The 25,015-nt window shown below is 48.0% G+C and overlaps 1 protein-coding gene across 1 annotated transcript; it reads left to right on the top strand.

Moving 5' to 3' along the window:
* Window positions 1-1,738: 1,738 nt before the first annotated feature.
* Window positions 1,739-24,984, top strand: zfyve1 (zinc finger, FYVE domain containing 1). The gene is made up of 12 exons (XM_052471457.1): window positions 1,739-3,066; window positions 3,684-3,927; window positions 4,109-4,369; window positions 7,121-7,335; window positions 8,387-8,493; window positions 11,118-11,226; window positions 11,431-11,528; window positions 11,724-11,841; window positions 14,334-14,504; window positions 16,606-16,786; window positions 17,438-17,551; window positions 22,747-24,984. The coding sequence occupies exons 1-12, from the start codon at window positions 2,572-2,574 to the stop codon at window positions 22,980-22,982; spliced, it is 2,349 nt and encodes a 782-aa protein (XP_052327417.1). The 5' UTR covers window positions 1,739-2,571; the 3' UTR covers window positions 22,983-24,984.
* Window positions 24,985-25,015: the final 31 nt, after the last annotated feature.

The raw sequence follows: 25,015 nt of genomic DNA, 5'->3' as shown, positions 1-25,015 counted from the left end.
GCCTATCGTTGATTGTTGGCGCCCGAGCTGGTCCCAGCCTCCTTGGCGCTTCAGCGGTCAGTCGTGGTAGTTCTGTAGTATATCTATGCGCTCACACACTCAATACAGTTATCTCACACCTGGCTCCTGTTATCTAACAAAAGACCGTTTGTTCTCCCAACACTACGTTCTGAATGTGCCCCCACAACTCATTGCACAGGTCCTGTCTTCATGTTATTCTGTATTTCTCCACCATGAGAAAGGCCTTAACAATGTCTCAAGTCAGCTATGTTGCATAACACATATACCCACACAAGACAACAGCAGATAATATCCCATCACATATGATATGGTAAGGGCTATAGTGTGTAACACAGAACCTCACAATAGCTTCATTTTAATTTACTATGTCTTTGGTCCTTCTGTAGCTCAGTTGGTAGAGCATGGCGCTTGTAACGCCAGGGTAGTGGGTTCGATTCCCGGGACCACCCATACGTAGAATGTATGCACACATGACTGTAAGTCGCTTTGGATAAAAGCGTCTGCTAAATGGCATATATTATTATTATATATTATTTGATCTTGCCCATCTCTATGAAGTCTGTAGGACACCACGTGCAGGAGGCGTGGCTAGAAGACACCTGGTCACCCAGGGAACCAATGATGAGTCTCACATGGTCCACCTTCACAAAGTGGATGTGAACCATCATACCGACCAGGGTGATGATTATGACACTGGAGAGAACGGCTGTGTTCTGGAATGAAGTAGAGAAATTGATGTTGAAGTGATTGAACTCTACAAGGTCACACCAGTAAGAGACATTTAGGCATATTTAACATATAGCATGTATCATATAATTTCTATGCATTACGACCGAGACACCTAGTTTTGTGGTCACCAACTGTGGCTCTGGAGAGCTACTGGTGTTGTGGGCTTTTGTTCTATCCCAGCACTGACACACCTGATTCAACTACACAACATCGGATGCAGTCGGTTGAAACAGTTTGTTAGTGTCCGGCAAGAACAAAAGCCTGCACTTCCAGGAGATCTCCAAGAGCAGGATTGTTGACCACTGTTGCACGTGCCAGTAGGTATCGAGGAAGAGTCCCAAATGGCCTTATTCCATATACGGTGTAGTACTTTTTGGTCCAAAGTAGTACACTATACAGGGAATATGGTGGCATTTGGGACTGAAGCCGCCCTAGAGTCGTTACCTCAGTAAATCAGAATATGTGTAGGCAGATGTACACTTGTGCTGTCTGTCTGCCATCATTCTGCCTATGGAGACTTTAGCGGAGCTGACTGTGAACTCCCTGCTTAAAAACCCGAGTGACTTTGACTCTCCAGAGAGATCAATTACGGCTGGAGCGATATCTAGCCATTTCCAAACTACTGTAGGCTAGCTGTAACGTGTTCAGATAGCAGTGAGATAACATTACTAGCTAGCTAACAATGTGGAGACAGAAAAATATCTATTTTAAAACGAACATATTGTATGGATCCGGAATGGCATGCACTTCCTTTAAGTATTGATTATTGAACAAAATCGATTTGAAAACCTCTTTGACTTACCTAGCCAACAAACTACAAACATTGAGTTGCATAGTGAGTTGAGTTGCATTAGTGGGGAATGTAGTCATATTATTGATACATTAAAGCGATTCAAAGCAACAACTCTACTGACATTACTACATTTCCCAGAATGCTATGCGCGGTGTAACTTTTAACCTCTGGATCAAAACAAGCCGATCAGCTGATGAAACTGGGAACAACATCGAATGAAATCTAGCTGTCGGGCAGCGAAATTATCTTAACAAATCTATAAATAATAACGGGTGTCTTTGTGCTGAATTAAGTTGCACTGGATGCCATGTTTTCTATTAAAATATTATAGCGTTTTTCCTCTGTAGAAGCAACGGTTTAGGGAACAGCCTTCGTCCATTTTTTTGTTTTTCGACGAAGGATTTTGTTGATGGTTTTAGTGTTTGAGATATTTGGTCGTTTGAGGTGATGTGGAGTAACTGAAAAATACGCCAGTGTCATCTTTTGTTATAAAGCGGATTTGTTGATGTTTCTACACTGTCACCGTCGCCTATTTCTGCTGTCAAATTGGCTTAGCCAACAACAACAACAACAACAACAACAACAGCTAACCGTACAGTAGGCTAACTAGCAGTAGCAAGATAATTACAATGTTATTGCTGATTGACAGCTAACGATTACTTGCATGTGGGGCTTGTATGATAGCTGCATGTCTGGACATGTATGTAGGAAGTCGTTGTTGTGATTGTTTTGCTGATCGACAGGCACTTTGACGACATATGGCTTTGTCAAAGTGACCTCTCACAGTTCACATTAAATGTCCATCTGCTAAGTGTTAGAAGAGGGAGTATAGAAGAGACACCTCTACCAGAAAAAAACAACCACATAATACGCTAGAGAAGAATACATTTAAATCTTTAACACTATAGAATATAGTCATAAACATATTTCCAAGCAGTTTGGTTTCGCAGTGCACTTGTAGACTCATCGGGTACAGGTTATCGACAGAAAGGTGCACTTGTTAGCAGTAGCATACTGAAGCGATCATTATGAGTGGTCAAGGTCCGTCGGTAGATAAAGGGATGAACACCATCCTGGTGTGTCAGGAGAGCTACGCCTGCGGTGGCTCAGACGAGGCCGCCTTTGAATGCGACGAGTGCGGCAGCCTGCAGTGCGTCCGCTGCGAGCTGGAGCTCCATCGTCAGGAACGCATGAGGAACCATGACCGTGTCCGCATCGCACCGGGACACGTTCCATTTTGTGACTCTTGTAAGGGCGACAGCAGCGGGTGTGGGGGGAACGGGGGCAGGCTGAGGGCGGTGGTGCGCTGCCAGGGCTGTAAAATCAACCTGTGTCTGGATTGCCAGAAGCGGACCCATAGCGGGGTAAACAAGAGGAAGCACCCCGTGACCCCCTACCCTCCTCCCGGTCAAGTCCAGCATAGTAGCCTGGAGGCTGGGGATGGAGGGGAGATGGAGGCCCTCAAGGCAAAACTGGAGAAGGTGTGCAGCTTCTTACTGGTGGATGCGAAGGAGGAGATGCAGGTGAGTGATATCATTATGACCTGGGGTACATCTCAAATGGCACCATATTCCCTATATAGGGCACTACTTTAGACCAGGACCCTATGGCACCCTATTCCCTATATAGTGCACTACTTTAGACCAGAGCCCTATGGCACCCTATTCCCTATATAGGGCACTACTTTTGACCAGAACCTACTATAGATTAGTGTTCCATTTGGGATGTAGACATGTTACTATCCAGGGTTTGAAACAACACCCATAGAAACCACGTATCCGTAGCCACGAAACCCTAGGGACGTTTTAGATCTGAAAGCCAGTCTGTATGAGCCAGTCTACAATGGACAGGCTTCCTGTACGGAAGGCCAAGGAGAAATAAAAAAATAATGGTCCTTCGACCCGGACTGCAGGCAGTCGAAGCAAATGCAGGTTAACAATACCTAGTCTGCATCCCAAATAGCACCATATTGCCTATAAAGTGCAGTACTTTTTGATCAGAAACCTATGATAGTGCACTACTTTTGACAATATGTCCACGGGTCAAAAGTAGGTCAGTAAATGAGAAACACACTGTGCTCTATTACCTCGGTTGGTGATTAAACTAGCTCACTTCAGGCTCTGTTGTCTTTCCCCTATAGTTGAAGGATGAGGAAGACTTTGTGAGCCGGCTGGACTGTAGACCTGAGGAACTCCTCAAGGTCGTGTCTATCTTCGGCAACACAGGGGAGGGGAAGTCCCACACACTGAACCATACCTTCTTCCTGGGGCGGGAGGTGTTCCAGACGTCCCCCACTCAGGAGTCATGTACCGTGGGGGTCTGGGCTGCCATGGACCCCATTCACAGGGTGGTGGTGATCGACACAGAGGGACTTCTGGGGGCAGGTGAGGAGGAGAGAGGGGCAATGACACGAATGTTGCTAAATGTCAGCAGCTGTGACATTTTTATTTACGCAATTGACACCGATTTAATCTGCTATCATGTCAAATAAAGATAACGGTGGGAGCAATAACCAGTCAGGAGGCATCTACTAACACGTCCTCTTCCTCTCTATTGGCCACCCAGGATCCAATCAGGGCCAGCGCACCCGGCTGCTCCTCAAAGTCCTAGCCGTCTCCGACCTCATCATCTACCGTACCCACGCCGACCGTCTCCACGACGACCTGTTCAAGTTCCTAGGCGACGCGTCGGACGCCTATCTGAAGCACTTCACCAGGGAGCTGAAGGCCACTACGGCCCGGTGTGGCCTGGACGTCCCTCTGTCCACTCTGGGACCAGCTGTTATTATCTTCCACGAGACCGTCCACACCAAGCTACTGGGCTCAGGTACAGGGTTGGCATTGCCAGGCTTATCAAGAGGTTAAGGTACTATTGGATGAAAACCTAACACGTGGCTCTTGTTTAACCTATTAGAATGTTCACCAACTTACATGGGACCATCCACACCCAAACTAACTGGGATCGGGTAGGTGGTACTGGTTGGCATTTAGCCTGTCTGTCAGGCTGTTTGCGCTATCGTGCCAACTCATTGTCAATCATTTTCATGCCAATGATTGTAATGGAGTTGTCCAGAGCACAAACAGATCTGGGACCAGGCTATAGAAGGAGACAAAAGATCTGGGACCAGTCTATAGAAGGAGACAACAGATCTGGGACCAGGCTATAGAAGGAGACAACAGATCTGGGACCAGTCTATAGAAGGAGACAACAGATCTGGGACCAGGCTATAGAAGGAGACAAAAGATCTGGGACCAGGCTATAGAAGGAGACAACAGATCTGGGACCAGTCTATAGAAGGAGACAACAGATCTGGGACCAGTACATAGAAGGAGACAACAGATCTGGGACCAGTCTATAGAAGGAGACAACAGATCTGGGACCAGGCTATAGAAGGAGACAAAAGATCTGGGACCAGGCTATAGAAGGAGACAACAGATCTGGGACCAGGCTATAGAAGGAGACAAAAGATCTGGGACCAGTCTATAGAAGGAGACAACAGATCTGGGACCAGGCTATAGAAGGAGACAACAGATCTGGGACCAGTCTATAGAAGGAGACAACAGATCTGGGACCAGGCTATAGAAGGAGACAAAAGATCTGGGACCAGTCTATAGAAGGAGACAACAGATCTGGGACCAGGCTATAGAAGGAGACAACAGATCTGGGACCAGGCTATAGAAGGAGACAACAGATCTGGGACCAGGCTATAGAAGGAGACAACAGATCTGGGACCAGGCTATAGAAGGAGACAACAGATCTGGGACCAGTCTATAGAAGGAGACAACAGATCTGGGACCAGGCTATAGAAGGAGACAACAGTTCTGGGACCAGGCTATTGAAGGAGACAACAGATCTGGGACCAGGCTATAGAAGGAGACAACAGTTCTGGGACCAGGCTATTGAAGGAGACAACAGTTCTGGGACCAGGCTATTGAAGGAGACAACAGATCTGGGACCAGGCTATAGTAGGAGACAACAGATCTGGGACCAGGCTATAGAAGGAGACCACAGTTCTGGGACCAGGCTATTGAAGGAGACAACAGATCTGGGACCAGGCTATAGAAGGAGACAACAGTTCTGGGACCAGGCTATAGAAGGAGACAACAGATCTGGGACCAGGCTATAGAAGGAGACAACAGTTCTGGGACCAGGCTATTGAAGGAGACAACAGTTCTGGGACCAGGCTATTGAAGGAGACAACAGGTCTGGGACCAGGCTATAGTAGGAGACAACAGATCTGGGACCAGGCTATATCAGTTATCGGGTAAAGTTAGAAAGGATGAGCCATCTGTAGAGAGATAAAATGCTGGGATCAGGTGTAGGTATCCCTGCATTTGGTTACCTGTTAGTTTTTTACAATTGATTTTAAAATGTTTTTATTGATTTGAATGCGTTACGTGGCCTTGCGTGTGAATGAATACATGTCAGGCTTTAAAGATATCCGGTCCTCTGGCACTGGATTTTTATGCTGAATAAAAATATCAACGTAAAATTTTCTAAGATTTTACTGAGTTACAGTTCATATCAGGAATTCAGTCAATGGAAATAAATTCATTAGGCCTGTCATTCTGGTAGTCACCTATAGCTAATGTCTTTCCCTCTTCTCTCTCTCTCTCCTCCACCCCTCTCTCTTCACCCCTCTCTCTCTCTCCTCTATATATCTCTCTCTCCTCCACCCCTCTCTCCCTCCTCTATATCTCTCTTTCTTCCCTTCTCTCTCTCCCCCTCTCCTCATATATATATATCTCTCCACCCTTCTCTCCCTCCTCTCTCCCTCTCCTCCTATATATCTCTCTCTCCTCCTATATATATCTCTCTCCCCCTCTCTCCCTCTCCTCCTATATATCTCTCTCTCCTTCTCTCTCTCTCTCTCCCCTATATATCTCTCTCCCCCTCTCCCCCTCTCTCCCTCTCTCTCCCTCTCCTCCTATATATCTCTCTCTCCTTCTCTCTCTCTCTCTCTCCCTATATATATCTCTCTCCCCCTCTCTCCCTCTCTCTCCCTCTCCTCCTATATATATCTCTCTCCCTCCTCTCTCCCCCTCTCTCCCTCTCCTCCTATATATATCTCCCTCCCTCCTCTCTCCCCCTCTCTCCCTCCCTCCCCTCTCCCCCTCTCTCTCTCCCTCCTCTCTCCCCCTCTCTCCCTCTCCCCCTATATATATCTCTCTCCCCCTCTCTCCCTCTCCTCCTATATATATCTCTCTCCCTCCTCTCTCTCCCTCTCCTCCTATATATATCTCTCTCCCTCCTCTCTCCCTCTCTCTCCCTCTCCTCCTATATATATCTCTCCCTCCTCTCTCCCCCCTCTCTCCCTCTCCTCCTATATATATCTCTCTCCCTCCTCTCTCCCCCTCTCTCCCCTCTCTCCTCTCTCCTCCTATATATATATCTCTCCTCTCTCCCCTCTCTCCCTCCCTCCTCTCTCCTCCTATATATATCTCTCCCCCTCTCTCCCTCTCCTCCTATATATATCTCTCTCCCCCTCTCTCCCCCTCTCTCCCCCTCTCTCCCTCCCTCCTCTCTCCCCCTATATATATCTCTCTCCCTCCTCTATATCTCTCCGTCTCTCTCCAGACAACCCATCAGAGTCTGCAGAGCGTCTGCTTCAGGAGCGTTTCAGAAAGCTGGGTCTTTTCCCCGAGGCCTTCAGCTCCATCCAGTACCGCGGGACTCGAACCTACAACCCCCCGACAGACTTCAGCGGTCTCCTGCGTAGTCTGGAGCAACAGTTAGATAACAACACTACCCGCTCACCACGTTCTGCAAACGTCATATACAGAGCCCTGCAGGTGTGTGTGTGTGTGTGTGTGTGTGTGTGTGTGTGTGTGTGTGTGTGTGTGTGGGTCGCAGGTTGATGTTTATTGTCACGAATCTTGCCCTATAGGCAGCACTGAGCGATTTTCCACTAGATGGGCCAGCTGCAAAGTCAACATTATATTGTCTTCATATATTGTCTTCATTTAGGCATTAGGGCAACGTTCCCAAAAATCTGATTTTAAACCTAACCTTAACCACACTGACAACCCTAATGCAGCATTTCCCAAACTCGGGACCCCAAGAGGGGCACGTTTTGGTTTGAACCCCCCACCTCACTACATAGCTGATTCAAATAATCAACTCGGGTGTACCGTTTAGGGTCAGAGGGTGTACCGTTTAGGGTCAGAGGGTGTACCGTTTAGGGTCAGAGGGTGTACTGTTTAGGGTCAGAAGGGTGTACCGTTTAGGGTCAGAAGGGTGTACCGTTTAGGGTCAGAGGGTGTACCGTTTAGGGTCAGAAGGGTGTACCGTTTAGGGTCAGAGGGTGTACCGTTTAGGGTCAGAGGGTGTACCGTTTAGGGTCAGAGGGTGTACCGTTTAGGGTCAGAGGGTGTACCGTTTAGGGTCAGAGGGTGTACCGTTTAGGGTCAGAAGGGTGTACCGTTTAGGGTCAGAAGGGTGTACCGTTTAAGGTCAGAGGAGGTTATAGACAGGCAGATTACCGTTATCATCAAGCTCTGGTAATGTGAATCAGCTGTGTAGTGGGGGGGATTTCAAACCAAAACGTGCCCCTCTTGGGGTCCCGAGTTTGGGAAATGGTGCATTAGGGTCGTCAGTGTGGTTAAGGTTAGGTTTAAAATCAGATTTGTATTTTTTTACTTTGAGTCTAGCTAGTGACTACTCTGCAGAGCTGCCTCCACACCAACATTCATGACAATAAATGCCAACCTGTGTGTGTGTGTGTGTGTGTGTGTGTGTGTGTGTGTGTGTGTGTGTGTGTGTGTGTGTGTGTGTTTTGTAAATAATGAATGACCAGCTGTTTTAAACCAACACCTGTGACAAAGCGCTCTCTCTCCCTTCTAGGCCCTGAGTGAGCGTTTCAGTGGGGATATCCCAGAAGAGCACCTGGCCAGTAACTCTTTCTTCCCTGATGAATACTTCACCTGCTCCAGTATCTGTCTCAGCTGTGGGTGAGTCTCTCTGTCTGTGTTCAGTTATCCCTCAGCTGTAGGAAGGTCTCTCTGTCTCTCTCTCTCTCTCTTTCTCTCTCTCTCTCTCTCTCTCTCTCTCTCTCTCTCTCTCTCTCTCTCTCTCTCTCTCTCTCTCTCTCTCTCTCTCTCTCTCTCTCTCTCTCTCTCTCTCTCTCTCTCTCTCTCTCTCTCTCTCTCTCTCTCTCTCTTTCTCAGTGTTCAGTTATCTCTCTCTCTCTTTCTCAGTGTTCAGATATCTCTCAGCTGTAGGAAGGTGTCTCTCTCTCTCTCTTTCTCAGTGTTCAGTTATCTCTCTCTCTTTCTCAGTGTTCAGTTATCTCCCTGTCTCTGTCCCAGTGTTCAGATATCTCTCAGCTGTAGGAAGGTCTCTCTCTCTTTCTCAGTGTTCAGTTATCTCTCTGTCTCTGTCCCAGTGTTCAGTTATCTCTCTGTCTCAGTGTTCAATTATCTCTCTGTCTCAGTGTTCAGTTATCTCCCTGTCTCTGTCCCAGTGTTCAGATATCTCTCAGCTGTAGGACGGTGTCTCTCTCTCTCTTTCTCAGTGTTCAGTTATCTCTCTCTCTCTGTCTCAGTGTTCAGTTATCTCTCAGCTGTAGGAAGGTGTCTCTCTCTTTCTCAGTGTTCAGTTATCTCCCTGTCTCTGTCCCAGTGTTCAGATATCTCTCAGCTGTAGGACGGTGTCTCTCTCTCTCTTTCTCAGTGTTCAGTTATCTCTCTCTCTCTGTCTCAGTGTTCAGTTATCTCTCTGTCTCTGTCCCAGTGTTCAGTTATCTCTCTTTCTGACTCAGTGTTCAGTTATCTCCCTGTCTCTGTCTCAGTGTTCAGTTATCTCCCTGTCTCTGTCTCAGTGTTCAGTTATCCCTCAGCTGTAGGAAGGTCTCTCTCTCTGTCTCTGTCTCAGTGTTCAGTTATCTCTCTTTCTCTGTCTCAGTGTTCAGATATCTCTCAGCTGTAGGAAGGTGTCTATCTCTCTCTCTGTCTCAGTGTTCAGTTATCTCTCTGTCTCTGTCCCAGTGTTCAGTTATCTCTCTGTCTCAGTGTTCAGATATCTCTCTGTCTCTGTCTCAGTGTTCAGATATCTCTCTGTCTCTGTCTCAGTGTTCAGATATCTCTCTGTCTCTGTCTCAGTGTTCAGTTATCTCTCTTTCTCTGTCTCAGTGTTCAGATATCTCTCAGCTGTAGGAAGGTGTCTTTCTCTCTTTCTCGGTGTTCAGGAATGCTTTCTATTACTGTACGGTGTTCAGCTGGTATGTTGTTATTACATGGTAAATTAATATAACATCGGAGCTGCTACATACCATTAGTAATGACCTGATAATTATTCTGGAAAATACCACCAGGAATATATTACCTCCAACAGGACAATAAAACCAACTAACATCATCTTTGTCCTTTCAGGTCTGACTGTAATGAACAGGACAGTAATAAACCTCTTCCTGTCAGGTCTGGCTGTAATGAACAGGACAGTAATAAACCTCTTCCTGTCAGGTCTGACTGTAATGAACAGTACAGTAATAAACCTCTTCCTGTCAGGTCTGACTATAATGAACAGGACAGTAATAAACCTCTTCCTGTCAGGTCTGGCTGTAATGAACAGGACAGTAATAAACCTCTTCCTGTCAGGTCTGGCTGTAATGAACAGTACAGTAATAAACCTCTTCCTGTCAGGTCTGGCTGTAATGAACAGGACAGTAATAAACCTCTTCCTGTCAGGTCTGGCTGTAATGAACAGGACAGTAATAAACCTCTTCCTGTCAGGTCTGGCTGTAATGAACAGGACAGTAATAAACCTCTTCCTGTCAGGTCTGACTGTAATGAACAGTACAGTAATAAACCTCTTCCTGTCAGGTCTGGCTGTAATGAACAGTACAGTAATAAACCTCTTCCTGTCAGGTCTGGCTGTAATGAACAGTACAGTAATAAACCTCTTCCTGTCAGGTCTGACTATAATGAACAGTACAGTAATAAACCTCTTCCTGTCAGGTCTGGCTGTAATGAACAGTACAGTAATAAACCTCTTCCTGTCAGGTCTGACTATAATGAACAGTACAGTAATAAACCTCTTCCTGTCAGGTCTGGCTGTGTGAACAGGACAGTAATAAACCTCTTCCTGTCAGGTCTGGCTGTAATGAACAGTACAGTAATAAACCTCTTCCTGTCAGGTCTGACTATAATGAACAGTACAGTAATAAACCTCTTCCTGTCAGGTCTGGCTGTGTGAACAGGACAGTAATAAACCTCTTCCTGTCAGGTCTGGCTGTGTGAACAGTACAGTAATAAACCTCTTCCTGTCAGGTCTGGCTGTGTGAACAGGACAGTAATAAACCTCTTCCTGTCAGGTCTGGCTGTGTGAACAGGACAGTAATAAACCTCTTCCTGTCAGGTCTGGCTGTGTGAACAGGACAGTAATAAACCTCTTCCTGTCAGGTCTGGCTGTGTGAACAGTACAGTAATAAACCTCTTCCTGTCAGGTCTGGCTGTGTGAACAGGACAGTAATAAACCTCTTCCTGTCAGGTCTGGCTGTGTGAACAGGACAGTAATAAACCTCTTCCTGTCAGGTCTGGCTGTGTGAACAGTACAGTAATAAACCTCTTCCTGTCAGGTCTGGCTGTGTGAACAGTATGAACCATCTGAAAGAGGAAGTGGATCACGAGGCGAAACACCGCTGTCGCTACACTGCTCAATACGACAACCGCATCTACACCTGTAAAGTAGGAACACAGACAGACAGTCTCACTCACTCACTCACTCACTCACTCACTCACTCACTCACTCACTCACTCACTCACTCACTCACACTCTCACACACTCGCACACTCGCACACTCGCACACTCACTAAATCACTCACTCAATCAATCACACACTCACACACACACACGCGGCTTTGTCTGAGCATGTGCTCTCTGCTCCTCAGGCGTGCTATGAGGGAGGGAAGGAGGTGATTGTGATTCCCAAGACGACAGCCTCCTCTGACTCTCCCTGGTTTGGTCTGGCCACGTACGCCTGGTCTGGGTGAGTCCTGAACACGTAGAACTCCTCATCATAATATCCTGTTCTGATGTCATAGTGAGTCACTACCTCTAATGGAAAGTCCTTTTATTTTTCTGACTTTAAATGTTTCAGCTGATCACATCTGATCTCTGATAGTATAACTGAGAGAGTGTGTTAGCTGAACTGAAGTAGTGTTGTTGTTGTTGTTGTTTACAGGTATGTGATAGAGTGTCCCAACTGTGGAGTTATCTACAGAAGTAGGCAGTACTGGTACGGGAACCAGGACCCGGTGGACACAGTGGTCAGGACTGAGATACAGCACATCTGGCCTGGGGTAAGAATAACAGAGGGCTCCCCTACTTATGCCTGGGTCCGTATTCATGCAGTGTCTCAGAGTACGAGTGTTGTTCTATGGGCAGGTCCATGTCCTTTTCATTATTGGATCTAACAGGCAAAACTGATCCTTCATCATCTCTCCTACTCTGAGAGGCGAGGGGCATCTCTCCTACTCTGAGAGGGGAGGGGCATCTCTCCTACTCTGAGAGGCGAGGGGCGTCTCTACTACTCTGAGGGGCGTCTCTACTACTCTGAGAGGCGGGGCGTCTCTCCTACTCTGAGAGGCGAGGGGCGTCTCTCCTACTCTGAGAGGCGAGGGGCGTCTCTCCTACTCTGAGAGGGAGGGGCATCACTCCTACTCTGAGAGGCGAGGGGCATCTCTCCTACTCTGAGAGGGGAGGGGCATCACTCCTACTCTGAGAGGGGAGGGGCATCTCTCCTACTCTGAGAGGGGAGGGGCATCTCTCCTACTCTGAGAGGGGAGGGGCATCTCTCCTACTCTGAGAGGGGAGGGGCATCTCTCCTACTCTGAGAGGGGAGGGGCATCTCTCCTACTCTGAGAGGGGAGGGGCATCTCTCCTACTCTGAGAGGCGAGTGGCATCTCTCCTACTCTGAGAGGCGAGTGGCATCTCTCCTACTCTGAGAGGCATCTCTCCTACTCTGAGAGGCAATAGGCGTCTCTCCTAGTCTGAGAGGCGAGGGGCGTCTCTCCTAGTCTGAGAGGCGAGGGGCGTCTCTCCTACTCTGAGAGGCGAGGGGCGTCTCTCCTACTCTGAGAGGCGAGGGGCGTCTCTCCTACTCTGAGAGGGGAGGGCGTCTCTCCTACTCTGAGAGGCGAGGGGCGTCTCTCCTACTCTGAGAGGCGAGGGGCGTCTCTCCTACTCTGAGAGGCGAGGGGCGTCTCTCCTACTCTGAGGGGCGTCTCTCCTACTCTGAGAGGCGTCTCTCCTACTCTGAGAGGCGATGGGCGTCTCTCCTACTCTGAGGGGCGTCTCTCCTACTCTGAGAGGCGAGGGGCGTCTCTCCTACTCTGAGGGGCGTCTCTCCTACTCTGAGGGCGTCTCTCCTACTCTGAGAGGCGTCTCTCTCCTACTCTGAGAGGCGATGGGCGTCTCTCCTACTCTGAGGCGTCTCTCCTACTCTGAGAGGCGTCTCTCCTACTCTGAGAGGCGTCTCTCCTACTCTGAGAGGCGATGGGCGTCTCTCCTACTCTGAGAGCGATGGGCGTCTCTCCTACTCTGAGAGGCGTCTCTCCTACTCTGAGAGGCGGTTGGCGTCTCTCCTACTCTGAGGGGCGTCTCTCCTACTCTGAGAGGCGTCTCTCCTACTCTGAGAGGCGATGGGCGTCTCTCCTACTCTGAGAGGCGAGGGGCGTCTCTCCTACTCTGAGAGGCGAGGGGCGTCTGGTCCACTTGTAAGAGGGCGAGAGGACATGGCCATAAAGGCATATATTTGTTTCTTGCTCCATATTTGTAACGTCATAGTGCGCTGTTTCCTCGTGTAGAGCAATATGTAAACCTCTCTCCTCCCTCTTCTCTCTCCCCCTTCTCTCTCTCCTCGCTCTTCTCTCTCCCCTCGCTCTTTACTCTCGCTCTTCTCTCTCCTCCCCCTTCTCTCTCCTCCCCCTTCTCTCTCCTCCCTCTTCTCTCTCCTGCCTCTTCTCTCTCCTCCCCCTTCTCTCTCCTCCCCCTTCTCTCTCCTGCCTCTTCTCTCTCCTCCCCCTTCTCTCTCCTGCCTCTTCTCTCTCCTCCCCCTTCTCTCTCCTGCCTCTTCTCTCTCCTCCCCCTTCTCTCTCCTGCCTCTTCTCTCTCCTCCCCCTTCTCTCTCCTGCCTCTTCTCTCTCCTCCCTCTTCTCTCTCCTCCCTCTTCTCTCTCCTCCCCCTTCTCTCTCCTGCCTCTTCTCTCTCCTCCCCCTTCTCTCTCCCCTCCCTCTTCTCTCTCCTCCCCCTTCTCTCTCCTCCCCCTTCTCTCTCCTGCCTCTTCTCTCTCCTCCCCCTTCTCTCTCCTGCCTCTTCTCTCTCCTCCCCCTTCTCTCTCCCCCTCCCTCTTCTCTCCTTCTCCCCCTTCTCTCTCCTGCCTCTTCTCTCTCCTCCCCCTTCTCTCTCCTGCCTCTTCTCTCTCCTCCCCCTTCTCTCTCCTGCCTCTTCTCTCTCCTGCCTCTTCTCTCTCCTCCCTCTTCTCTCCTTCTCCCCCTTCTCTCTCCTCCCCTTCTCTCTCCTGCCTCTTCTCTCTCCTCCCCCTTCTCTCTCCCCCCTCCCTCTTCTCTCTCCTCCCCCTTCTCTCTCCTCCCTCTTCTCTCTCCTCCCCCTTCTCTCTCCTGCCTCTTCTCTCTCCTCCCCCTTCTCTCTCCTGCCTCTTCTCTCTCCTCCCCTTCTCTCTCCTGCCTCTTCTCTCTCCTCCCCCTTCTCTCTCCTGCCTCTTCTCTCTCCTCCCCCTTCTCTCTCCCCCTCCCTCTTCTCTCTCCTCCCCCTTCTATCTCCTCTCTCCAGTCAGATGGTTTTCTGAAGGACAACAACAATGCAGCTCAGCGACTGTTGGACGGTGTGAACTACATCTCCCAGAGTGTGTCAGAGCTCAGTGTGAAACCTGCCAAAGCTGTCACTTCCTGGCTGACCGACCAGATTGCCCCGGCCTACTGGAAACCCAACTCCCTCATCCTGGTACGTGGTCCTCACAGCCATCTGGACACACAGGTTTAGACACAGCGTGGATCCAATCATGGGATCCCATTCCTAGCCAGTGATTCCCTAAATTGAGGTATTATGCCTCAGCTGTGCAGTGAACATGTTTGGACATATTCATGTTGTCATGGATTATTGTTTGACTGTGTAAAGGCTGTCCATTTCTCTAATGACTGTGTAAAGGCTGTCCATTTCTCTAATGACTGTGTAAAGGCTGTCCATTTCTCTTATGACTGTGTATAGACTGTCCATTTCTCTCATGACTGTGTATAGACTGTCCATTTCTCTTATGACTGTGTATAGACTGTCCATTTCTCTTATGACTGTGTATAGACTGTCCATTTCTCTTATGACTGTGTATAGACTGTCCATTTCTCTTATGACTGTGTATAGACTGTCCATTTCTCTTATGACTGTGTATAGACTGTCCATTTCTCTTATGACTGTGTATAGACTGTCCATTTCTCTTATGACTGTGTATAGACTGTCCATTTCTCTTATGACTGTATATAGACTGTCCATTTCTCTTATGACTGTGTATAGACTGTCCATTTCTCTTATGACTGTGTATAGACTGTCCATTTCTCTCATGGCTGTGTATAGGCTGTCCATTTCTCTTATGACTGTGTAAAGGCTGTCCATTTCTCTCATGACTGTGTATAGGCTGTCCATTTCTCTCATGGCTGTGTATAGACTGTCCATTTCTCTCATGACTGTGTAAAGGCTGTCCATTTCTCTTATGACTGTGTAAAGGCTGTCCATTTCTCTTATGACTGTGTAAAGGCTGTCCATTTCTCTCATGGCTGTGTATAGGCTGTCCATTTCTCTTATGACTGTGTATAGACTGTCCATTTCTCTTATGACTGTATATAGACTGTCCATTTCTCTTATGACTGTGTATAGACTGTCCATTTCTCTTATGACTGTATATAGACTGTCCATTTCTCTCATGACTGTATATAGACTGTCCATTTCTCTTATGACTGTGTATAGACTGTCCATTTCTCCTATGTGTGCTTGTGTTTTCAGCCTGTGATATAATCTCTCTCCTGTGCTCTCTGTGTTCTCTGTGTCTCTGTGTTCTCTGTGTCTCTGTGTTCTCTGTGTCTCTGTGTTCTCTGTGTCTCTGTGTTCTCTCTGTCTCTGTGTCTCTGTGTCCTCTGTGTTCTCTGTGTCTCTGTGTTCTCTGTGTTCTCTGTGTCTCTGTGTTCTCTGTGTTCTCTGTGTCTCTGTGTCTCTGTGTTCTCTGTGTCTCTGTGTTCTCTGTGTCTCTGTGTTCTCTGTGTTCTCTGTGTCTCTGTGTTCTCTGGTTCTCTGTGTTCTCTGTGTCTCTGTGTTCTCTGTGTCTCTGTGTTCTCTGTGTCTCTGTGTTCTCTCTGTCTCTGTGTCTCTGTGTTCTCTGTGTCTCTGTGTCTCTGTGTTCTCTGTGTCTCTGTGTCTCTGTGTTCTCTGTGTTCTCTGTGTCTCTGTGTTCTCTGTGTCTCTGTGTTCTCTGTGTCTCTGTGTTCTCTGTGTTCTCTGTGTCTCTGTGTTCTCTGGTTCTCTGTGTTCTCTGTGTCTCTGTGTTCTCTGTGTCTCTGTGTTCTCTGTGTCTCTGTGTTCTCTGTGTCTCTGTGTTCTCTGTGTCTCTGTGTTCTCTGTGTTCTCTGTGTCTCTGTGTCTCTGTGTTCTCTGTGTTCTCTGTGCTCTCTGTGTTCTCTGTGTCTCTGTGTTCTCTGTGTCTCTGTGTTCTCTGTGTCTCTGTGTTCTCTGTGTCTCTGTGTTCTCTGTGTTCTCTGTGTCTCTGTGTTCTCTGTGTTCTCTGTGTCTCTGTGTTCTCTTGTTCTCTGTGTTCTCTGTGTCTCTGTGTTCTCTCTGTCTCTGTGTCTCTGTGTTCTCTGTGTCTCTGGTTCTCTGTGTTCTCTGTGTTCTCTGTGTTCTCTGTGTCTCTGTGTTCTCTGTGTTCTCTGTGTCTCTGTGTCTCTGTGTTCTCTGTGTCTCTGTGTCTGTGTTCTCTGTGTCTCTGTGTTCTCTGTGTCTCTGTGTCTCTGTGTTCTCTGTGTTCTCTGTGTCTCTGTGTTCTCTGTGTTCTCTGTAACAGAAATGTTGTAAGTGCAGTGAGGTGTTCCAGGACAACGATACTAAGCACCACTGCCGTGCCTGTGGAGAGGGCTTCTGTGACGGCTGCTCCACCAAGAACCGTCCTGTTCCTGAGAGGGGCTGGGGGCTCGCCCCCGTACGGGTCTGTGATGCCTGCTTCCTGAACAGGAGCGTCTCAGAAGGCAAGGACGTTGTTGTATATCAAAAACGATGTCTACAGTTATCCTATGGTGTCCCAATAGGTCTTTAAAGAATACTCTTAGCTAAACCTGGATGTCACATGAACATCAAAATTAGGTGGTAAATCGTGTAATCAAATCATATGTTATTTGTCACATGCGCCGAATATAACAGGTGTAGGTAGACCTTACAGTGAAACGCTTACTGACAGACCATTAACCAACAATGCAGTTTTAAGAAAAAACAAGTTAAGTATTTACTAAATAAATTAAAGTAAACAAGAAATAATAAAATAACAGTAATGAGGCTATATACAGGGGGTACCAGCAGAGGTTAGTCGGGGTAACATGTTGGTATTACAGACTCGGTCAGGGACAGGTTGAAAATGGCAGTGAAGACACTTGTCAGCTCATGCTCTGAGTACACGTCCTGGTAATCCGTCTGGCCCCGCGTCCTTGTGAATGTTGACCTGTTTAAAGGTTTTACATCGGCTACGTAGAGCGTGATCACACAGTCCTCCAGAACAGCTGGTGCTCTCATGCATGCTTCAGTGTTGCTTGCCTCAATGTTTCCCCCCTACTCTTATTTTCTGGTTGCCATATCTCATGAATAATATTTGTTTCTCCTTCCTTCCTTCTGTGCGTGTGTTGCAGAGCTGCTGGATGCCGCGTTGGAGGAGGAGGAAGGAGGGACACTCAGTAGGAGAGTAGGAGAGGCTGTTCAGAATACACTGGGAGCTGTGGTCACTGCTACATACATCCCTCTGGGTGAGTACTGTAGTCCTCTGGGTGAGTACTGTAGCCCTCTAGGTGAGTACTGTAGTCCTTTGGGTGACTGGGGGTGAGTACTGTGGTCACTGTAGTCCTCTAGGTGAGTACTGTAGCCCTCTGGGTGAGTACTGTATCTGGGTGAGTACTGTAGCCCTCTGGGTGAGTACTGTAGTCCTCTGGGTGAGTACTGTAGCCCTCTGGGTGAGTACTGTAGCCCTCTGGGTGAGTACTGTCTGGGTGAGGGGTGAGTACCTCTGGGTGGGTACTGTAGTCCTCTGGGTGGGTACTGTAGCCCTCTGGGTGAGTACTGTAGCCCTCTGGGTGAGTACTGTAGCCCTCTGGGTGAGTACTGTAGTCCTCTGGGTGAGTACTGTAGCCCTCTGGGTGAGTACTGTAGCCCTCTGGGTGAGTACCCTCTGGGTAGCTGTAGCCCTCTGGGTGAGTACTGTAGCCCTCTGGGTGAGTACTGTAGCTCTGGTGAGTACTGGGTGAGTACTGTAGCCCTCTGGGTGAGTACTGGGTCTGGGTGAGTACTGTAGTCCTCTGGGTGAGTACTGTAGCCCTCTGGGTGAGTACTGTAGCCCTCTGGGTGAGTACTGTAGCCCTCTGGGTGAGTACTATAGTCTAGCCCTCTGTGGTCACAATACATACATCCCTCTGGGTGAGTACTGTAGCCCTCTGGGTGAGTACTGTAGTCCTCTGGGTGAGTACTGTAGCCCTCTGGGTGAGTACTATAGTCTAGATTACTCTGTGGTCACCAATACATACATCCCTCTGGGTGAGTACTGTAGCCCTCTGGGTGAGTACTGTAGTCCTCTGGGTGAGTACTGTAGTCCTCTGGGTGAGTACTGTAGCCCTCTGGGTGAGTACTATAGTCTAGATTACTCTGTGGTCACCAATACATACATCCCTCTGGGTGAGTACTGTAGCCCTCTGGGTGAGTACTGTAGTCCTCTGGGTGAGTACTGTAGCCCTCTGGGTGAGTACTGTAGCCCTCTGGGTGAGTACTGTAGCCCTCTGGGTGAGTACTGTAGCCCTCTGGGTGAGTACTGTAGCCCTCTGGGTGAGTACTGTAGCCCTCTGGGTGAGTACTGTAGCCCTCTGGGTGAGTACTGTAGCCCTCTGGGTGAGTACTGTAGCCCTCTGGGTGAGTACTGTAGCCCTCTGGGTGAGTACTGTAGCCCTCTGGGTGAGTACTGTAGCCCTCTGGGTGAGTACTGTAGCCCTCTGGGTGAGTACTGTAGCCCTCTGGGTGAGTACTGTAGCCCTCTGGGTGAGTACCCTCTGGGTGTAGCCCTCTGGGTGAGTACCCTCTGGGTGAGCCCTCTGGGTGAGTACTGTAGCCCTCTGGGTGAGTACTGTAGCCCTCTGGGTGAGTACTGTAGCCCTCTGGGTGAGTACTGTAGTCCTCTGGGTGAGTACTGTAGCCCTCTGGGTGAGTACTGTAGCCCTCTGGGTGAGTACTGTAGCCCTCTGGGTGAGTACTGTAGCCCTCTGGGTGAGTACTGTAGCCCTCTGGGTGAGTACTGTAGCCCTCTGGGTGAGTACTGTAGCCCTCTGGGTGAGTACTGTAGCCCTCTGGGTGAGTACTGTAGCCCTCTGGGTGAGTACTATAGTCTAGATTACTCTGTGGTCACCAATACATACATCCCTCTGGGTGAGTACTGTAGTCCTCTGGGTGAGTACTGTAGTCCTCTGGGTGAGTACTGTAGCCCTCTGGGTGAGTACTATAGTCTAGATGGGTGAGTACTGTAGCCCTCTGGGTGAGTACTGTAGCCCTCTGGGTGAGTACTGTAGCCCTCTGGGTGAGTACTGTAGCCCCTCTGGGTGAGTACTGTAGCCCTCTGGGTGAGTTAGCCCTCTGGGTGGTCAGCCCCTGGGTGAGTACTGTAGCCCTCTGGGTGAGTACTGTAGCCCTCTGGGTGAGTACTGTAGCCCTCTGGGTGAGTACTGTAGCCCTGGGTGAGTACTGGGTGAGTACTGTAGCCCTCTGGGTGAGTACTGTAGCCCTCTGGGTGAGTACTGTAGCCCTGGGTGAGTACTGGGGTGAGTGAGTACTGTAGCCCTCTGGGTGAGTACTGTAGCCCTCTGGGTGAGTACTGTAGCCCTCTGGGTGAGTACTGTAGCCCTCTGGGTGAGTACTGTAGTCCTCTGGGTGAGATACTACCTCTGTGGTCACCGCTACATGTAGCCCTCTGGGTGATGCTGTAGCCCTCTGGGTGACTGTAGCCCTCTGGGTGAACTGTATTTTACTCTGTTCACCTACGATGCACACCCCTTAACATTTCGTTACTTAATCTAAAATGGATTACATTTGTTTTTCCCTCCCATCCTTCTACACACAATACCAAATGATGACCAAAGTGAAAATTATATTTAAAAAAATATATATATCACATTTACATAAGTATTCAGACCCTTTACTCAGTACTTTGTTGAAGCACCTTTGGTAGTTGTTACAGCCTAGAGTCTTCTTGGGTATGATGCTACATGCTTGGCACACCTGTATTTGGGGAGTTTCTCCCATTCTTCTCTGCAGATCCTCTCAAGCTCTGTCAGGTTGGATGGGGAGCGTTGCTGCACAGCTATTTTCAGGTCTCTCCAGAGATGTTAGATCGGGTTCAAGTCCGGGCTCTGGCAGGACCACTCAAGGACATTCAGAGACTTGTTTCGAAGGCACTCCAGCATTACCTTGGCTGTGTGCTTAGGGTCGCTCTGGAGCAAGTTTTCATCAAGGATCTCTTTGTACTTGCTACTTTCATCTTTCCCTCGGTCCTGACTAGTCTCTCAGTCCCTGCCGCTGAAAAACAACTCCCTAGCATGATGATGCCACCACCATGCTTCACCGTAGGGATGGTGCCAGGTTTCCTCCAGACGTGACGCTTGGCATTCAGTTCAATCTTGGTTTCATCAGACTAGAGAATCTTGTTTCACTGAGAGACTAGAGAATCTTGTTTCTCAAGAGAGACTAGAGAATCTTGTTTCTCAAGAGAGACTAGAGAATCTTGTTTCTCAAGAGAGACTAGAGAATCTTGTTTCTCAAGAGAGACTAGAGAATCTTGTTTCTCAAGAGAGACTAGAGAATCTTGTTTCTCAAGAGAGACTAGAGAATCTTGTTTCACTGAGAGACTAGAGAATCTTGTTTCACTGAGAGACTAGAGAATCTTGTTTCACTGAGAGACTAGAGAATCTTGTTTCACTGAGAGACTAGAGAATCTTGTTTCACTGAGAGACTAGAGAATCTTGTTTCACTGAGAGACTAGAGAATCTTGTTTCACTGAGAGACTAGAGAATCTTGTTTCACTGAGAGACTAGAGAATCTTGTTTCACTGAGAGACTAGAGAATCTTGTTTCACTGAGAGACTAGAGAATCTTGTTTCACTGAGAGACTAGAGAATCTTGTTTCACTGAGAGACTAGAGAATCTTGTTTCACTGAGAGACTAGAGAATCTTGTTTCACTGAGAGTCTTTAGGTGCCTTTTGGCAAACTCCAAGCGGACAGTCATGTGCCTTTTACTGAGGAGTGGCTTCCGTCTGCCTACTCTACCATAAAGGCTGATTGGTGGGATCTGCAGAGAAGGTTCTCCCATCTCCACAGAGGAACTCTGGGGCGCTGTCAGAGTGACCATTGGGTTCTTGGTCACCTCCCTGACCAAGACCCTTCTCCCCCGATTTCTCGGTTTGGCCGGACGGCCAGCAATAGGAAGAGTCTTGTGGTTCCAAACTTCTTCCATTTAAGAATGATGGAGGCCACTGTGTCCTTGGACCTTCAATGCTGCAGAAATGTTTTGGTAACCTTCCCCAGATCTGTGCCTCGACACAATCCTGTCTCAGAGCTCTACGAACAATTCCATCCACCTTATGGCTTTGTTTTTGCTCTGACATGCACTGTCAACTGTGGGACCTTTATATAGACAGGTGTGTGCCTTTCCACATCATGTCCAATCAATTGAATTTACCACCAGGTGGACTCCAATCAAGTTGTAGAAACATCTCAAAGATGATCAATGGAAACAGGATGCACCTGAGCTCCATTTAGAGTCTCATAGCAAAGGGTCTGAATACTTATGTAAATAAGGTATTTGCAAAAAAATTCTTCTAAAAACCTGTTTTTGCTTTGTCATTATGAGGTATTGTGTGTAGATTGATGAGGGGAAATTGTATTTTATCCATTTTAGAATAAGGCTGTAATGTAACAAAATGTGGAAAAGGTGTTCTGAATACTGGTCACGCGACTCCCCGTACAGCAGGCCGTGGTCACGCGACTCCCCGTACAGCAGGCCGTGGTCACGCGACTCCCCGTACAGCAGGCCGTGGTCACGCGACTCCCCGTACAGCAGGCCGTGGTCACGCGACTCCCCGTACAGCAGGCCGTGGTCACGCGACTCCCCGTACAGCAGGCCGTGGTCACGCGACTCCCCGTACAGCAGGCCGTGGTCACGCGACTCCCCGTACAGCAGGCCGTGGTCACGCGACTCCCCGTACAGCAGGCCGTGGTCACGCGACTCCCCGTACAGCAGGCCGTGGTCACGCGACTCCCCGTACAGCAGGCCGTGGTCACGCGACTCCCCGTACAGCAGGCCGTGGTCACGCGACTCCCCGTACAGCAGGCCGTGGTCACGCGACTCCCCGTACAGCAGGCCGTGGTCACGCGACTCCCCGTACAGCAGGCCGTGGTCACGCGACTCCCTCTCTGTAGGAGCTGGGTGGTGTACGTAATTAACTGTCAATAAGAGAAGAAGGTTGAAAAGATTTAAAGGTGCAACATGCAGAAATCACTCCGCCTTTTCCTGAGTGCTACAATTCTAAATGGTTTGCCTGAGTTCAGTGTATGTGACAAAACAAGGAGTAATTGTACCATCTAAAAAATATATTTTTATTAAACCAAAAATATATTTTCAGCTGTTTTGAAGCTGGATTACAAAAGTAAACAGACGCCAAAAAAAACAACTGCATTTAAGACCGGGAAGCATAGAAATAGAGCAGATATGCAGCTTGTTTTTAATGGGAATGACGGATCTATAACTCGTGCTTCTATGTGAATTTGGTCGGGTCGCCCCAAAAATGGACATATATTGTAGCTTTTAATAAGAGGGAAAACTGTGATGGGTCACTTTGACATAGCCATGTCTTCCAAAACTAAAGTGTGTGTGTGTCTGGGTATAACTGTGTGTCCTCTCCTCTCCCTCTAGGTCTGATGAAGGATGCAGCTCGTCCAGCCTATTGGGTTCCAGACCAAGATATCCGATGCTGCTGTGAGTGTCAGAGAGACTTCTCCGCCCCGCGTCTCTCCATCCACCACTGCAGGGCCTGCGGCCAGGGCGTGTGTGACGACTGCTCCCCTGAACGCAGAGCGGTGCCCTCTAGGGGTTGGGACCACCCAGTGCGTGTCTGCAACACCTGCCACCAGAAACCTGGGGACCTCTAGTAGGAGAGAGGGAACATATTGGCACCCTATTCAAAAGTAGGGCACTATATATGGACTGGGACGCAACCAGAGAGACCGTTAAGGGTTGTGTTCATTAGGCTCGAAATGGAAGAAAATACTCCAAAACAGGGAGGGACTATCTGTAATTGTCCAATAAGAAAGCTGATTTTTGTTTCCCCCTGCTTCTAAACTTTTTTTTTTTGCTACTACGGTGTGCCCTAATGAACACGACCCAGGTTCCACCTAACGCTGTGGAACTCCCCCGTCTCTCTGTGGCTCGGGCCAGGGAGTTCTTGTTATTCATTGTGATGTCATCCGTCCTAAAGCCTTGGGCGTCACTTTATCCGAGAGGGAGAGAGTTACGCGTTCCTTGGCTTTAAAGAAGTTCATTCCACGTTTTAAGATGATTAGCCTGAATAACTACCAATCTGTATAATAATCTCGGACGCTGGGTGGTTGTATATGTGCTTTTAAAACGGCGCGGACAGACAATAATAGAATAGCATTAATTCCACATACACTACCAGTCAAAAGTTTGGACACGCCTACTCATTCAAGGGTTTTTCTTTATTTTCTACATTGTAGAATAATAGTGAAGACGTCAAAAACTATGAAATAACACATATGGAATCATGTAGTAACCAAAAAAAAGGTGTTCAACAAATCAAGCATTCCAGGTGAAGCTGGTTGAGAGAATGCCAAGAGTGTGAAAAACTGTCAAGGCAAAGGGTGGCTACTTTGAAGAATCTCAAATACATTTTGATTTGTTTAACACTTTTTTGACTGTAATAATATGAGACGTTTACTATAGTGGGGGAAAAGTGATTTGTTTTGTATAACGGTATACTATACTATCTCAAGCCCCATTTCTACCTGGTGCTAACATGGGTCCTGATCTTGACTACATTCTGATTTTGCCCACATTTCCAAAAATGTGTCTTATCCATCCAATTTTAATTTACATTTTTTAATTTTACCATTATTTAACTAGGCAAGTCAGTTAAGAACACATTCTTATTTTCGATGACGGCCTGGGAACAGTGGGTTTACTGTCTGTTCAGGGGCAGAACGACAGATTTGTACCTTGTCAGCTCGGGGGTTTGAACTCGCAACCTTCCGGTTCCTAGTCCAACGCTCTAACCACTAGGCTACCCTGCCGCCCCTAATGTGTCTGTTAGCCATCCAATGTGTCTATCTTGTGACCAAATTTCCTCGTCCCCTTCCTTTTTTCCCCTTTCCTATTTCACAGCTATTCTTTCAAAAAATATTTATATATTGTAAAGACACATATTGATGTAATCAGTCAATTGTGCCACCCGTCAATGATTTAAATGGTGTCTCTGTCCAGATCTGTCTACACTTGTAAGATATCCAGACAATGAGCGCCTGACTACCTCCAGAGGTGAGCAGGAGGATCGGATCACAATGAGTCTTTTACACCCGTCTAAAAATGTGGTCACAATCAGAATGTGGACAAGATCAGGACACATGTTAGAACCAGGTATAAACGGGGCTACTGAGTGACAGACTGCCTGAAGAATAGATTGCTGAGTTGGAACTATAGAATGATTAGAATGTGAACCATTCTAATTCTACAATAGGAGTTGCCTTCAAATAGTGAATGGCTCACTGTGTGTAGAATAGCTTGTATGAAAGGATATCAACACTCTTTGGGGCTGGACCCTGAAACATTCAGTTCATAGTATATAAACCATTACACCACCTGAGACTGTGGTAGCTAGCTGTGCTTAATAATATTAGCTGAAATTATCTAGCCTGGTCTCAGATCTGTTTGTGCTGTTTTGACGACTCTTACAATAGTTGGCAAAACATATTTTAGGTCCCAGGCTAAAAAGTATGGGATCGGTGCAGAGTAACTGACTGGAATCACTGGAACAGGCATCATCTCATATAGAACACTGCTTAAGATATACTGAAGATCAGTACCATTTGTCTGCTTTAATGTACCATGTGTGCTTACGTAATAAACTTGACAACCTCAGGATGTGTGGTTCTAGAACAAGCAGAACCTC

This window comes from Oncorhynchus keta, chromosome 19, assembly GCF_023373465.1.
Source record: "Oncorhynchus keta strain PuntledgeMale-10-30-2019 chromosome 19, Oket_V2, whole genome shotgun sequence".
In the NCBI taxonomy this organism is placed as follows: domain Eukaryota; kingdom Metazoa; phylum Chordata; class Actinopteri; order Salmoniformes; family Salmonidae; genus Oncorhynchus; species Oncorhynchus keta.
Note: the sequence above shows the minus strand (reverse complement) of the source record. Positions and strands in the feature narration are given on the sequence as shown.

Coding starts and splice junctions, on each gene's coding strand:
- zfyve1 (XM_052471457.1), top strand. CDS start 2,572: ATGAGTGGTCAAGGTCCGTCGGTAGATAAAGGGATGAACACCATCCTG. Junction 4,370..7,120: donor CACCAAGCTACTGGGCTCAG/GTACAGGGTTGG, acceptor GTCTCTCTCCAG/ACAACCCATCAGAGTCTGCA. Junction 11,227..11,430: donor ACCGCATCTACACCTGTAAA/GTAGGAACACAG, acceptor TCTGCTCCTCAG/GCGTGCTATGAGGGAGGGAA.